We start from the raw sequence: 16,745 nt of genomic DNA, 5'->3' as shown, positions 1-16,745 counted from the left end.
CGTTCCCTTCAAAACCACTACCTGCTTCACAGTCACATGCTCTTCCTCCAGGTCCCCACACTGCAGTACTGAGTCTATCGCTATGCTTTGTGAGGTTTGCAATGCTGTGAACACAACCGACATCAGTGCAGCTCTGAGTGATTAGAAACCTGCCTAAATGACACCATCTCTTAATATTACCAATCACCCTTGTTAGTGTCCCATCACTTAAGGAAACATCGGGTGCTCTAAACTATTCAAGTTTAATCCGACTTACAGGTCTTTTTTCTTCGTTCTCTAAGACCCAAGACCTCATTTCCTGGGATTCTCACTCTTCTGAACAGACTAAGGGCTATTTTGTTGAAGCCAGGACTATTCTTAAGTAATTTTTTAAAAATGAGTCCTGCAGAAGACCCACAGATCACAGTGTTTTAGGAAAAAAGAAAAGAAAGGATCCCAAGGCCAAGTACATACAGAATATGATTCACAGTATGTCTTCCTCTCAGAGAGTCATGGACTGTGTCTGTGGGAAGCAGGGTGAGGGAATTGTTCAACTTTAAACTAATTGGTCATGTAATTTGTTTTATAAGAGTCTCTTTGGAGCTAGTGTTCCACAGAAAATAATCTGTGACATTGTTTCATAGCCATGTCTATTACTGTTTACTGACAATCTCATTTTTATCAGCCTTCAGAATTACAAATCGGCCATTCTGTTACATGCAATGTGAACCCTCTAAAAGCCAGGAATTCTTTGTGTGAAAGAAAACTCTTTCACTAAAGTATAAACATTCTGTGCACACAGAACCCTCACTTAATGTACCAAAGGCAGCATTTTCCTGGACTTCTACTTGTATTGTGTTTACTTCTACTTCTACTTTTATTTGCTTGAAAACTCTCCACACTAAGCTGTTGCTGCCTGTTATTTTATCTCAACTTGGAATTTAGTCATCTGCTAATTGGGATGAATGGGAATCTCATTTACTCTCAGCTTCAAATAGCATCTCTGTTCTGGAGCTCCCGAATCGACACCTTTCCCAATCTCTTAGCTAAATTCTAGTCCCGTACATTTTAGCACCTTCCGTTTTATATTTCTTCAACTCAGATTAGCCAATTCTTGCTGAAATTAGCAGCTTTTCCCTAGGGGAACTATGCATAATCACTGTGGAACTGCTGTGAAACTTAAGCACTCTCATAAACTATTCAGAAAACTTGTTTTATTACTATCAGTTTCCAAACAAGTCAATCTAACCAAATCTAATGTCTGCAACAAAATTCACTGGATTGAAACCACGCCAGCTTAGGATCATACTATGAAAAAAGAAAAGGGGACTGACATGTAACAGCCAGTACTAGAGGGATTTCCTGTCTAAATTCAAGCTGGGATTTCAAAGCTAGCTAAGCATTGGGTAAAATTGCCACTTAGGATGGTAGGAAAAACAAATGTCTCTTTTTATCAATGGATAGAAAATACAACTGGTGATGATTTAAGAAAGAAAATTCTTAGTGGTTTCTTATATTCCTAACTTGTATTACATTCTTGCTCAAAAGGGGGCCCTTGTTCCTGAAACCTGTGCCTGGAGCGTGACAAGAGCTTCCCCAAGCGGCCTGCTGAAGGTCCACCAGCGAATGCAGCAGTGGGTTCAGCTAGGGTTGCTGTGGACCCCCAGGCACCATGAGCCCGATGACTGCTTATCTGGATGGCTGCCGCTCTGTCTCAACTCCAGTCAGCCTCGATCATTGCAAACAGCTGGCTGAGCCGTTTCTGAATGTCAGGCCCACTCGGAGCACGACAGGATTTTGTGTGCACTCGGATGTGTTCAGCAAGTTTGGACTTATAAATGAAGCCCTTCCCACAGTCGCCACAGGCAAAAGGCCTTTCTGGCCGATGTATGCGCTGGTGCCTAAGCATGTGTCCCTTTTCCCGGAAGGTTTTGTCACACTCGGGGCAGTGGAAAGGTCGCTCTCCTGTGTGCAGGCCTTGGTGGCTGAGCAGCTGTGCCTTCAAGCGGAAACTCTTGTCACATTTCAGACACCGAAAAGGCTTCTCCCCCGTGTGTGTCCTGATGTGTTCGACAAGTTTTGACTGCTTGGCAAAGCCTTTGCCACACTCACAGGAGAATGGCATCTGCCCGCTGTGCAGCAGCTGGTGGGCCTTCATGTCCGCCTTCACACGATAGCTCTTGTCACACTGCGGGCACTGGAAGGGCCTCTCTCCTGTGTGCAGGCGCTGGTGACTCAGCAGCTGCCCCTTGAGGCGGAAACTCCGGTCGCAGTCGGCGCACTGGAAGGGCCTCTCCCCACTGTGCACGCGCAGGTGCTCGGTGAGCTTAGACTGCCGGGTGAAGCCCTTGCCGCACTCCGCACAGGAGAACGGCCTCTCGGCGCTGTGGGTGCGCTGGTGGGCCTTCAGGATGCCCTTCAGGCGGAAGCTCTTGTCACACTCAGGGCACTGGAAAGGCCTCTCCCCGCTGTGCACACGCAGGTGCTCACGGAGCTTGCACTGGTGAGTGAAGCCGCGGCCACACTCACTGCAGGAGAATGGCCTCTCCCCACTGTGTCGGAGCCGGTGGGCTCTCAACATGCTCTTCAGACGGAAGCTCAGCTCACACTCGGGGCACTGGAAGGGCTTCTCATCTGTGTGCAGTCGCTGGTGCCTCAGCAGCTGTCCCCTCTGGCGGAAATTCCTGCCACACTCGGCACACCAGAAAGGCTTCTCCCCGCTGTGCACTCGGGTGTGTTCGGCGAGTCTGCACTGTTTGCTGAACCCCTGGCCACACTTCCTGCAGGAGAAGGGTCTCTCTCCACTGTGCACACGCTGGTGGACCTTCAGCAGGCCACTCAGGCGGAAACTCTTGCCACACTCCAGGCACGGGAAGGGCGTTTCCCCCTTGTGCACCCTGACATGGCTGGTGAGCTTGGCCCTGGTAGAGAAGCACTTGTCACAGGCTGTGCAAAGGAATGGCCTCTCTCTGGCAGGGCAGCGCTGGAGGACATGCTCCATGCCCCCCATCAAGTGGCAGCGCTCCTCAAGAGGCAGGCCTGGGCCTGGCCTCTGTGCTGAGTGCACACTGCTGAGCCTGGCCTTCTCACAGAAGGCCCTCTCGCCCTCTCTCGGGAAGACTGGCCTCGCCCCGCTGCGCTGGCCCTGGTGAGCCTGTATGGTCTTCGGGAGAAAGCTCGTGTCACATCTGGGGCACTGGGAAGGGCTCTCCCCCTGGTGTAGAAGGTGGTGGCTGAAGAGGCTCCATTTGTGATGGAAGCACATATTGCATTCAGGGCACTGCAGTGGGCTCTTCCCTGTGTGTGCGGCCAGGTGTTTAAGCAGATCCCTCTTTAGGCAGAAGCTCCTCCCACATTCATGACATCGGAAGTGCCTCTGTCCCTGAGGGATGCTCCACTGATGCTGCAGGTCAGCTTGTTTGCTGAGTTTCTCCCAGGCCCCATGCGGCTGGTCCTTCGAGTGGCTGCCCTGGTGCTTCTCTACACGATTCTTCTTCCAAAAGCTTTCCCCACAGACAGGGCAAGGATGTGGGGTGCCCTCCCAGGAGGTCATCTCCTGGAGGCCTGGGGGACCCAGAGTTCTGGGGTTCGAGAGTCTTTCTCTGTGGGTGGGTTTCCAGGAATGGTGGGCTGCTGGGAGTAGAACCCGTGGATCGCGTCTGTCTGGCTTCATGAAGGTGATGTCTTGGTCCGGCCTGAAGGAAACATCTTCACTTTTTCTTAGTAAGGGTTCAGAGGAACCCTGGCTCTCAAGAGGATCGACTCGGAAATGGCATGCGGATTCTCTTGAATTCACAGCTTGCTGGCTTCCTGAAACTGAAACCAAAAATTCAGTCAGAATCCATGTCTATGGCGTGATGAAAGGCTATGTCACGCCGAAGCCGGTTTGGCTCAGTGGATAGAGCGTCGGCCTGCGGACTGAAAGGTCCCAGGTTCGATTCCGGTCAAGGGCATGTACCTGGGTTGCAGGCACATCCCCAGTGGGGAGTGTGCAGGAGGCAGCTAATCGATGTTTCTCTCTCATCGATGTTTCTAACTCTCTATCTCTCTCCTTTCCTCTCTATAAAAAAATCAATAAAATATATTAAAAAAAAAAAAAAGAAAGGCTATGTCACTAGGAAAGTGATCTGCAACAGCGACCTCTGGTGGCCTGGGAACCCAGTTTCCACTAAACTGTACACGGCACATTTCGGTTTGATTCTGCTTCATGACCAGGAGTTTGGTGAGTCTGCTGAAAGTAAACCGAACAGACTTTCTTAGAATAAGAGGAAAATACAGGTCACAAATGTAGGGCCTAAGCCAGCCGTGGGCAACTATGGCCCGCGGGCCGGATCCAGCCTGTTTGAAATGAATAAAACTAAAAAAAAAAAAGAGACCGTACCCTTTTATGTAATGATGTTTACTTTGAATTTATATTAGTTCACACAAACACTCCATCCATGCTTTTGTTCCGGCCCTCCGGTCCAGTTTAAGAACCCATTGTGGCCCTCGAGTCAAAAAGTTTGCCCACTCCTGGCAAGCTCTGAATCCAGCATGTCTGGGTTCGAATCCCATGTGCCCACTGCAACATTTGTCAAGCTACTGTGGCTTCGGATCCTTCTAGAGAAACAGGGTAACAATGAGACTGCTGTGAGAATGAAAGGAGCTAATGTGTGCCAGGTGCTCAGCATGAGCCTGGCGGACTGACATCCTGTCAACGCTCACCACGACTGCCCCATTCTGATGTGCACATCCCTGGAGTCAGGAAGGGAAAAGGGCAGTGTCACTGACAGCCCTGACTGACATGTGCTGTGTGCTCCACAGCTGCCCTGAAGCCAGGCAGCAAGGCCTTGTGTCTGCTCCTCCCTCTTCCAACTTCTTTCTAACTATTTTTTCCTTCTTTCTTTTCTTTCTACTTCTCTTTTCCCTTCTAACTATTTAAAAAGGTTTCTTGAAAGAAAAGCAGGTGGCAAAAGTGAAATAATTTGTGCAGAAAAACTTTTATCCTCCAGAAAGCAGCAGCTAAAAGCTAAACAAACTATTGACAAGATTTCTTGGAATGATGCCCACATGTGACTTTCTCATCCCATACCTAACATTGAGTCTGAGGAATCCAGAAGCCCCAGACTCTCCATCAGGACAGGAAACAAGAGGAGAGCTGAGGTTTAGCCATTCCAACAGAGACAACAGTCTCCAGACGGGAGGAAGCAATTTCCCCCCACCCCTACTCAGAACAGCTCACACTTACTGAGCTCTTACTACTTTAACCCTATAATGTACGTACTTTTATTAGCTTCATGTTATAGTTAGGAAATGAAATACTGAGAGGTTGAATAACCTGCTCAAGGTCACTCAAAAAAGGCAAAATCCAGACGCAGGCTCCAGAACCCAGATGCCAAGCCTCAGCCCAGCCAAACAAGACAAGATCAGAAGTAATTAGAAGTAAGAAACCTGAATGTGACATCGTTAAGAACAGGGCCCTGATTTCTTCATACTTACTCCAAAACTGCTGTCCCTCAGTAACTGGATTGAAATGCAAATCAGCAGGGTTGAAAATCACGTTTCCTGACTTCTGTGGTTCTCCGAAATCCCTGAAGAGCTCTCTCCCCTGTTCAATCCGGGATATCAGCTCCGGTTTGGGAAGTCCACCATCTGTACAGAGAAGCCAAATGGGAGTTTGGTTCCTTGAGTGTGAAATTTAAAGCACACTGACTTTTTAAATTTCTTAAAATTTACTCAGGACAATGTAGGAAAAGAGATATCAAAAAACAGATTATAGTCTGGCTGGTGAGCTAAGTGGTGAGAGCGTTGGCCCACGCACCAAAGGACTTCTGGTTTGATCCCCAGCCCAGACAGGGCACATGCAGGAGGCAACCAATCCATGTGTCTCTCTCACATCATCAATGTTTCTCTCTCCTTCCTTCCATGCTCTCTTAAAATCAATGGAAAAAATATCATTAGGTGAGGATTAACAACAACAAAAATAATTTACACAAAGAAGAGCAAAACTTCCCACACATAACATGAGATAAGCTATCTTGTGCTATTTTAATCTTGTCTTTGTCCCATATATCTAGCAATGCTGTATATTGTCATGGATTTCATAAAATATACTAGTAGTGTGCTCTGAAAATGGTGGGACAACTAGAGATCCCTGGGAAGAGGGGGGGTATACAAAAATAAGAACTGAAATGGTTGTCCCTGGAAATTTCAAAGTAGGTGGCTCCAGCAAAAATTCTCTCAGAAGTACTTCTAGTGACAGTGCTAACAACAAACTAAACTATGACTGAGTTCTGCTAGAACAGAGTGGGTTGCAATGAGTAAAAGGGTGAATTAAAAATTACAAGATTCTCAAATATATGTCCCCATTCCCCTGTAAGAAAGGTTTACTCTCTGCATTTTCAAGTAAAACTTTTTTTCAGTAACAACCAAAAGTATGCTTTAAAGGTTCCTAGAGGAGGTTGTGGATGGCCCGATCAGAGGAGAGACAATCTGGGCAATGCCTCCGGGATAAAATGTCAGATGGCACCAGACAGGTGCAGACTGGTCACACACTGCTCCTGAGTCCTCCTCAGCCTCCGAAATCTGACTTCAACACTCAAAGAATTCTAAGGCTGCTCTCATGAAAAAAGAAATCACTATCTTTTTAAAACATCCGTACATTCATTATCAATCTTCATCTGGGTTGAACTCCCAGCAGCTTTTGAAATAAAAGTATTTTTCCAAAAACAAACAAAACAATATTCAACTACATAACATCCAAAAGAGTAAAATACTTAGGAATAAAATTAATAAAATAAAATTAATACTTAGGAATAAAATAAAGAGTAAAATACTTAGGAATAAAATTAATGCAAGACTTGTAAGATAAAAACGGTGAAATATTGTTTTAAAATATTTTAAAGTCCTAAATAAATAGAAAGATATCCCATGTTCATAAATTGGAAGACTTAATGTTAAGATGACAATATTCCCCAAATCCCATCTGCTTACTTGTGGGGGCAGGGGACGGAGTAGAAATTGACAAACTGATCCTAAACGCAGTAATAATCAAAACAGTGTTGTAGGGACATAAGGATAGACATATAGATGGATGAAATAGAATTGAGAATCCAGAAATAAATGGACATTTATAGTGAATTTATTTTCCAAAAGAATCAACTGACTACAGAGAATTTGATATGGGGAAAATAGTATTTTTAACAAATGGTGTTGGGACAATTGGATACCCATATGTAAAAGTAGATTTCTACCTCACACCATATACAAAAACTAACTCAAAACACATCAAAGACCTAAATGTAAGTGCTAAAAGGATAAGACTCTTGGAAGAAAACATAGGAGTGAATCTTTATGACTTTGGATTAGGCAATGGTTTCTTAGATATGGCATCAAAAGTTCAAGCAACAAAAGAAAAAATAAACTGGACTTCTTCAAAATTGAAAGCTTTTGTGCTTCAAAGGACACCATGAAGAAAGTAAATAGAAAACCCACAGAATAGAAAAAAATAGTTGCAAATCATGTATCTGATAAAGGCCCAGGGTATAGAACAAATAGAGAACACTTATAATTCAACAATAAAAAGAGAAATAACTCAGTGTAAAAATGGGCAAAGTATTTGAATAGATATTTCTTCAAAGAAGATTAAAAAAAAAAAGCTCAACATGGTGAGCCATTAAGGAAATGCAGACCACAACCACAATGATAGATCCATTTGATTTTGATGCTTGGAATATTCTTTTTGGGAGGCACAGAAGTAATGACATAATTACCTATACACTCAATTACTTTAATTGGTTCTTTAATAATAATGATGAAAATAATGTAACATCTTAGCTATGTTTCAGAAACACTCTATAGAAAGTACCTGGAAAATTATGGTAATTAAACAAAATATAAGTATTAGAAACTTTTCAATCTAAAGGAAATGGTCTGGCTGTCAGGAATTGGCAGGAGAGATGGAAGTATAGGAGAACTAACTACCTTATCTTCATATACTAAAGGAGTCAAGAGATGTAAATTTCATGGCACAAAATCTAGAAGTTTATTATTTAAATCATTAAAGTAGCCAATAGAGGCATGAAAAATTATCAAAATCTGGGGAGAAAGGAGACAGAAAATTGACAGCATAAGTGGGCTAATGCCTCCTTTTTCATAGTAATGAGTTCATTAATGCTGCCTAAACATGATAAGAAAAGAAACAGAGGTGTAAGCATGACAGTTACACAGATTGAAGGAAACCACAGTGAGAACTAAAATAGAAATGGTTAGCCCTGGCTGGGTAGCTCAGTTGGTTAGTGTTGTCTTGACACACCAAGGTTGTGGGTTCAATCCCTGGTCAGGGCACATATGAGAATCAACCAATGAATGCATAAATAAATGGAACAACAAATCAATCTCTCTCTTTCTCATCAATTTAAAAAAGAAAAAAATGGTTAAAAGTGGTTGCCTTTAGGGAATTAACTGAGGGAGTGAGAATGAAGAGATTTTATCATTTGATGCTTTTCTGAAAGACCTGAATTTTTAATAAACATATTTGATAATAAAAAGAAATATAAAGACCAAGTAAGCAGCAAGACCTAAAAGAACACCCATGACCACAACCATGCAGAGACAGCTGCTGTTCAACATGTCAGTGGAAAGCCTTGCCAAATCTCATTGTAGGGGAAAGTAACATTAGCGTTTCCAAGACATATGGACACCCCCGGAAAAAGTGACAGACAAGAATACCCTAGGTTAAAATATCTGGGTACTGTATGATTATGAGCTAGGCATGTGCCCATGTGGAAAATCCTGGAATCTGAAAGTATGTAGTGACTAAATGCCCTGAAATATACTTATTTAGTCACTCCTGACCACCTTCCATTTCATGCTGCATCAAATATTCTCAAGTAACGTTGTCTACCCTTGAGTAAGGATCAGCAATGCTGACGGGAGTATTAGTGGAAGAATATGGGGTAAAAGTGCTTTTCTGAGTTAATTTCTGAGAAATCTGGCTAGCTGACCGACCAACAGGAACATCATACAGTACCCAGTTCCATGACTTACCCACAAAAACAGGTTGAACACTTCTTACCTAGAGAAACCAGAATCTCATAATTGGTTCTCATCACATGCTTGTAAAGCTCCTTCTGCCAGGCCTCTAGATCCTGCCATTCTTGCTCCGAGAAGTAAATGGCAATATCCTCAAAAGTGAGAGGAACCTGCAAGTACACACATAATACACATACAAGCGTGATTGCTTCAAAATGACTCTGGCTCCTTCTCAGCCATTTGAAAGACTTTTGGAGCAGACAGTTTTTAATGTTTGGCAGCTTCTTTCTTGGGAACAGCTCCTTCCCTGTTCCAGTTGTTAACCACAACTCTTCGATATTCCAGAAAGAATCCGGCACTTTGACCCTAGCTAATAAAACATTTCTTTACACCTGTGCCAGCACAGGATGTCCTTAAGACTTATGTTTTTGCCAATGTGATGGGTAAAAAAAATGTATTTCATTGTTCTAATATGCATTAACCTGTGAGATTTAACATCCTTTTCATACTTTTTGGGGACGGTCCACATGTCTTTGTGCATGACTGTTCATATCCTTTGTTCAGCGTTCTAGTGGGCTCTTATAATTTGAATGAACTTTCTTGTATTGGGGTTAATTCTTTGATTGACTAGAAGTGTTTTCTCCCAATATATCAATTGTATTTTGACTTTATATTCGCCAAACATTCCAAGACTTTCATTTAGTTAAAAATCTGAGTCTTTTCCATATTGTTTCATTTTAAGTGTTTTCCACATCATAAATTTACAGATATTCTACTAATTTTTTAAACATTTAGATTTAGTTTAATCCTAGAGGCAATTGGTATATTTATTTACATATATATGGAGAGCCAATCATACAACACTATTAAATACAATATTCTTTCTCCTTAGACGGAAATATCAACCTTTAGCCCTTGCATATATAGTTGACCCTTGACACATCCCGGGGTTAGGGTTTTATCTTTTATGTACAATTTATGTATCTTTTCCACTGCTTGGGAGTTGGCACCCAAGCTGAAGCCCAACCAACTGAGCCACACGAGCCAGGGTTAAATTTTTTTAAAAAAAATCTTTGAAGTATTACATAGGTCCTCCTTAAAAAATACTTTTAAGTTTTAGAGAGAGAAAATAGGAGGGGAAGAGGGAAAAAACCCTAAATTGTTGTTCCATTTATTTATGCATTCATTGTATGTGTGCCCTAACCAGAGATCCAACTAGCAACCTTGGCATATAGGGAGGATGTTCTAACCAACTGAGCTACCAGCCACAGCTCCTATCTTTTCTTAACATCTCACTGACAAACTTTTTTTTTTTTTTATGTTATTGATTTGAGCCAGTTGGCGTGGTGTAGTGGTTGAGCGTCAACCTATGAACCAGGTCTCGGTTCAATTCCTGGTCAGGACACATGCCTGGGTTGCAGGCTGGATTCCCAGTGTGGGATGTGCAGGAGGCAGCCGATCAATGATTTTATTTTATTGATGTTTCTATTTCTCTCTCCCTCTCATTTCCTGAAATCCATTTTTTAAGTTATTAGCCCTGGCTCGTTTGGCTCAGTGGAGAGAGCGTCGGCCTGCGGACTGAAGGGTCCCAGGTTCGATTCCAGTCAAGGGCATGTACCTTGGTTTCGGGCACATCCCCAGTTGGGGGTGTGTAGGAGGCAGCTGATGGATGTTTCTCTCATTGATGTTTCTATCTATCTATCCCTCTCCCTTCCTCTCTATAAAAAAGAAATAAAATAAAATATATATTTTTAAAAGTTATCGACTTGAGAAACATCGATTCATTGCCCCACCCATTCAGGCATCCATGGTTTGATTGTCCCATGTGCCCTGACCAGGGACAGTACCCGAAACCCTGGCATATTGGTCAATACTCCAGTCAACTAAGCCGCCTGGCCAGGGCCACCACTGATAAACTTTTTGAGTGTTGTGTGCCTAACACCGTTTCTCCATTAAGCTGTGGTTTTTGTTGCATGATTTTGTCTGGCACTGTGATTTTTTTGAAATGCATATGATGAATTATAGCAGAATTGAATGTTTTTATTTGTGTTAAATATACTTATTCTCTTCTCTATAGTAATGTCCTTACTTTTAAATGTAATTTTATTGATTTCAGCGAGGAAGGGAGAGGAAAGGAAATATCAATGATGAGAGAGAATCATCAATTGGCTGCTTCCCACACGCCCCACTGGGGATTGAGCCCACAACTGGGTATGTGGGGATTGAACTATGATCTGGTTCATTTATAGACGCTCAACCACTGAGCAACATCAGCCGGGCAAATTCCTTACTTTTAAACAGATGTTTTTCAAAAACGCTCAAAAAGCCTTTATTGTTTATTACTTTAACTTTCAGTTTACAAGATCTGAAAAAATCACAGACTGTAACAAGCATTCTTGTATTTACCATTGACCTAACAACTTTAACATTTTTTCTTCAAATTTCCTTTTAATAAAACAGAATATGATAGATGAAGCTCAAGTCTTCTTGGTCCACTCTTTAATCTTGTTCTTACATTCAGTCTTATTCTCCTCCTCTTGGAGATGTAAACAGTATGATGAATGTGGTAACTTTTCTTTTTTCTTATTTTTATATTTTATTGATTTTCCACAGAGAGAAAGGGAGAGAGATAGAGTTTAGAAACATCGATGAGAGAGAAACATCGATCAGCTGCCTCCTGCACATCTCCCACTGGGGATGTGCCCGCAACCCAGGTACTTGCCCTTGACCGGAATCGAACCTGGGACCTTTCAGTCCGCAGGCCGACGCTCCATCCACTGAGCCAAACCGGTTTCGGCAAATGTGGTAACTTTTCATTTCATGTTTTTAACTTTTAATACTCATACATATCTATGAATAATATATACTATTGCTTTGTCTTTTATGCAAAAGTGCTTTATTATACTGCAACTTGCATTTTTCATTCAACATTTTGAGATCTGTCCATATTGCTAGAGAACTGATTTGTTGTAATTTTGTATAAAGTTTCATTGTCTGAATTTCACAATTTTTAATCCATTTTCAGTTCTGTGAATTACCTATTTATATCCTTTGCCTGTATTTTTACTGGGCCACTTGTCCTTTCATTTCAGACTTCTTTATATGCTTTGTACATTGATTATTGACTACATTAGGTCGCAAATGCTTTCTCCTCGTGTGTCTAAAATATTTAAATTTTATTTATGCTATCTTATACTATACATAAAATTTTTATTGTGATGTAAATATATCAATCTTTTCTTAGGTTATTTTGTTTTCTGTGTTTTAAGAAACCTTTTTTTACACTAAGGTTACAAAGATATTCTACATTTTCTTCCAAAAGGTTGATGTTTAATTTTATGTTTAGATTTTTTTTTAACCTCACCCAAGAAATGAGGGTATTTTTTCCATTGATTTTTAGAGTGGAAGGGAAGAGGTAGGGGGAGAGACAGAGAAACTTTAGTCTGAGTGAGTGAGAGAGACATCAACTGGTTGCCTCCTGCATGCACCCCGAAATCGAGGATCAAACCTGCAACCCAGGTATGAGCCCTCAACTGAAATTGAACCTGCGACTCTCCAGTAAGCATGCTCTAACCACTGAGCATGCCAGCCAGGGCTTGTGTTTAGATTTTTAACTTACATAGAATGAATGTAATTTCTTAATGGTATACAGTAGTTATTACCTCAATGACTTTTGCCTTTTTTCCCCCAATGGAAAGTCAATTGTCCCAAATACTGCTTTTGAAGGTCTGTGTTTAGTGTCCTAGGGCTGTTGTAATAAAGTACCACAAACTGGATGGCTTAAAACAATGAAAACGTGTCCTCTCCCAATTCTGGTGGCTATTCCGAAAACAGAGTGTTAGCAGGCCCAGCTCTCTCTGAAGGCTCCAATGGACACTCTAGTCCATGCCCTTCCCTTATGCCTGGTGGTGGCTGTCCATCCTTGGCGTAGCTTGGCTTAAAGGTGCCGTTCTCTGCTGTCATATGGCCTTTTCCTTTTGAGTATCTAGGTTTCTGTGTCTCTTCTTCTGTGTCTCTAAAGCAGCGGTTCTCAACCTGTGGGTCGTGACCCCTTTGGGGGTTGAACGACCCTTTCACAGGAGTCGCCTAAGACCATCGAAAAACACATATATAATTACATGTTGTTTTTGTGATTAATCACCATGCTTTAATTATGTTCAATTTGTAACAATGAAATTGGGGGTCACCACAACATGAGGAACTGTATTAAAGGGTCGCGGCATTAGGAAGGTTGAGAACCACTGTTAAAGTCAGAGGTTCCAGAAGGACTTGCATTTTGGAGGGGTATTCAATCTGGTACAGTCTGCTTCAGGGTGCTCTTTTGGTTTCCACTGCTCTGTCTCTCTCCACACAAAACAGAACTGTATCAATTCTACAGATTTATAGTCAGTCTTATTATTTTCTGGGGCAATTCTTCCTTCTTTGCTCTTTTTTACCTCTTTAAGAATCACATTATTGATCTTTATTTTTCCAAATGAAATGTATAAATTGTTTACCTAAATTCGTAAAAATCTTACTGCCATTTTGATAAAACTGCAGTAAATTTATACATTAAGTTGGAAGAAAAGTATCATCTTTTCTTCTATAGGCACGGTATACCTCCCCTTTATCTATCATTTCCTCTATAAATGTACTGCATATCCTTTCTATTTTTAATCCAAGGAATTATGTCTTTTGTGGAGATTGTTAACAGTATTTTAAAATTAATGATCTCATGAATTCGTTTAGGATTCAAGCAAAAACGTTCAATATTGAAGTTTATATAGAAAAACATAATAAAAATGGCCCCTCTCTCCAAACCTCAGTTTCAGCACAACATTAATGAAATAATATGTGCTCTAGGTTTTTATATCCTCTTCTGTTCCTTCCAGCGTATCACCATCCTTCCTTCTTACTCAACACGAACTAGAACGTCAGCGGCTGATTCTGACATTTAAGCCCCTGCCAAGCACCACGGCGCCGGGCACAGTCGTGTCGTTGGCACCTGTTCTGAATTCAGCAGCTACCGCTGGCTGAACTGTGACACGGGCGCCGGGCAGAGGCTGGAAACAACAGACCCGACCCGAACCTGGGCGTCCGCACGAGGCACCCCTCTTACCGGAGCCCGTTCGGCCATGGCCTTTCACTGCTCCGCCGGCCCCAGCGGCCGGCGCCTCGCTCTCCGCCCCGCCCAGCAGGCCCAGCCGCGGCGCGGTGCACGCTGGGACTTGAGGCCGGCCGACGCCCCGCCCCCACACCGAGGCTGGAAACAACAGACCCGACCCGAACCTGGGCGTCCGCACGAGGCACCCCTCTTACCGGAGCCCGTTCGGCCATGGCCTTTCACTGCTCCGCCGGCCCCAGCGGCCGGCGCCTCGCTCTCCGCCCCGCCCAGCAGGCCCAGCCGCGGCGCGGTGCACGCTGGGACTTGAGGCCGGCCGACGCCCCGCCCCCACACCGCCCCCTGCTGCCGGGAGGAGCGAACGCCGCCTGAAGGAGCCGCCCGAGTTGCCCGTAGTTGTGGAGGGGTACAGCCTGGCTGCCCAGGGGAGCTGCCACTTGTCTGGACGGATCCTGGCACTCTTTTGGGGGCTCAAGGGTGACAAAGACCAATGCGAATTGAAAGAGCTGGAGGGGGACGAAGACAGAGGTGTAAGTGCAGTCAAGTGGAAATGGATGGAGAGGAGACAGGGATGGGGGTCACATCTGGTTCCTCCCCAAAACTGACCCCAGCCATCTGCCGGGTGACCCCAGGAATCAGATTGCTAGGGAAGTCAGACAATTGAGGGGCATTAACAAGCAGGTCCCCGTGTTGATAACTGGGAGTCCATCCTAAGGGAGACTCTTTAAAAAAATTATTGTTGATAGTATTACAGACATCTCATTTTCTCCCTTTTTGCCTTGCTCCACCTGAGGGAGACTGGAGTATGCAGACCACTCCGCAGCAGAGTTGTACAGGTGAGGGCAAGGATGCTCAGTGGTTATTCTCAGACGTCATGCAGACATGGCATTGTGGACCCCACAGTCTTAAATTAGGAATGAGTTATTGTCTATACAGCCCAAGTAATCCTATATAATAAAAGCCTAGGTGGCATCATGCGTGACATCATCACAAGATGGCCAGCAGGGGGGCGGATAGAGGGCAATCAGGCAGGCAGGCAGGTGAGCGGTTAGGAGCCAGCAGTCCCGGATTGTGAGAGGAACGTCCGAGTGCCAGTCACGCGAGACATCATCACAAGATGGCCACCACAACTCTGTGGAGTTGGACATCCCACAAGAGGTCCCAGATTGGAGAGGGTGCAAGCTGGGCTGAGGGACACCGCCCTCCATGCACAAACTTGTGCACTGGGCCTCTAGTAGTCTTATAATGTAAATATAAAATGGATCTCAAATTTACTCTGCCTTTTACTCTAAACCAGTGGTTCTCAACCTTCCTAATGCCACGACCCTTTAATACAGTTCCTCATGTTGTGGTGACCCCCAATTTCATTGTTACAAATTGAACATAATTAAAGCATAGTGGTTAATCACAAAAACATGTAATTATATATGTGTTTTCCGATGGTCTTAGGTGACCTCTATGAAGGGTCGTTCGACCCCCAAAGGGGTCGCGACCCACAGGTTGAGAACCGCTGCTCTAAACAGTCAGTGTGGTTGAACCACTTGGGTTTATGGAATTGCTATTCCTACCTTAAAGGTTTTCTTTTTAAAAATTACATATATATAATTTAACAATAAAAAATTTTTTAAATATATTTTATTGATTTTTTACAGAGAGGAAGGGAGAGAGATGATAGAGAGTTAGAAACATCGATGAGAGAGAAACACCGATCAGCCGCCTCTTGCACATCCCCCACTGGGGAAGTGCCCGCAACCCAGGTACATGCCCTTGACCGGAACCGAACCCGGGACCCTCCAGTCCGCAGGCCGACGCTCTATCCACCGAGCCAAACCGGCTTCGGCAACAATAAAAATTTTAAAAAATAAAAGCTGCTCATAATTCTGGTACTCTACTATAAATGCTCTATTTTCTTCATGAAATTTCCAGTCACTGTCTTTGTTGCAGGCTTGATCCCTACCCTGGTTGGGTGTGTGCGGGAGGCAACCACCTGCCCAGGGAAGCTGGGGGAGAGGGAGAAGTGCAAGAAGACGCACTGTTAGTGAGACTTCCGGACATGAACCCCCAGGGGGTGCAAGGAAAACGTGCAGCTTGGGCAGCGTATACTTCATGGAATGTACAGTTTCCTGTGTGAACTTCGGGATGGGCCTTTCAAACTCTAAAACCAGAATCCAATCTTTCCACTGAAACACAGAGTATTCGCGGTACAGGAGACTTAGGAGAACCACTCAAACTGGCTGCATATCCTCTGTCCTTTCCTAAGAAGCGGCCTCAGGTTTCCCTTTTCACCTTTTCTCGTTCGCGGATGAAGACATACTTCTCGGAGGCCACCCTCCCAAGCAGAGGAACCACGACGTTCGGAGAGGGATCAAAGGGCGGGAAAGGCGGTGGTCCTGAGCCGACGACTGGCCGAGACCCTGCATTTCCCCACGTGGCCCCTTCCTGCAGGTCCATGCACACAGCTCCCGCACCGAAACCGCGCCTCCCTCCCCGGACGCGGAACGAACTCCAGGCCGCGGGAGGGACCGGAGACTAGGCAGGACCCGCCACCTCCACAGTCGCTCACACCGGGCCCGGGTGTGCCACAGCCCTTCGCGGCTCTGCCCGGCACCGACCCCAGACCCGAGAACACAGAACGCCCGGGTCTGCTCCCGCT

General features: G+C 44.2%; 1 protein-coding gene across 2 annotated transcripts; it reads right to left on the bottom strand.

Annotated features, from left to right (window-relative positions):
• Positions 1–1,173: 1,173 nt before the first annotated feature.
• Positions 1,174–14,356, bottom strand: ZNF786 (zinc finger protein 786). 2 transcript variants are annotated; one of them, XM_006777156.2, is made up of 4 exons: positions 14,290–14,356; positions 9,035–9,161; positions 5,458–5,610; positions 1,174–3,795 (listed from the first exon to the last, which is right to left on the bottom strand). In XM_006777156.2, the coding sequence occupies exons 1-4, from the start codon at positions 14,305–14,307 to the stop codon at positions 1,694–1,696; spliced, it is 2,400 nt and encodes a 799-aa protein (XP_006777219.1). In that variant the 5' UTR covers positions 14,308–14,356; the 3' UTR covers positions 1,174–1,693. The 2 variants fall into 2 exon arrangements, with proteins under 2 accessions (XP_006777219.1, XP_015428200.1); XM_015572714.1 differs by lacking the exon at positions 14,290–14,356 and adding an exon at positions 14,090–14,166.
• Between the last annotated feature and the right edge of the window lie 2,389 nt (positions 14,357–16,745).

This window comes from Myotis davidii, unplaced genomic scaffold (genome assembly GCF_000327345.1).
Source record: "Myotis davidii unplaced genomic scaffold, ASM32734v1 scaffold49, whole genome shotgun sequence".
Classification (NCBI taxonomy): domain Eukaryota; kingdom Metazoa; phylum Chordata; class Mammalia; order Chiroptera; family Vespertilionidae; genus Myotis; species Myotis davidii.
Note: the sequence above shows the minus strand (reverse complement) of the source record. Positions and strands in the feature narration are given on the sequence as shown.

Coding starts and splice junctions, on each gene's coding strand:
- ZNF786 (XM_006777156.2), bottom strand. Junction 5,611..9,034: donor TGAGATTCTGGTTTCTCTAG/GTAAGAAGTGTT, acceptor TTCTCTGTACAG/ATGGTGGACTTCCCAAACCG. Junction 3,796..5,457: donor TGAGGGACAGCAGTTTTGGA/GTAAGTATGAAG, acceptor TTTTGGTTTCAG/TTTCAGGAAGCCAGCAAGCT.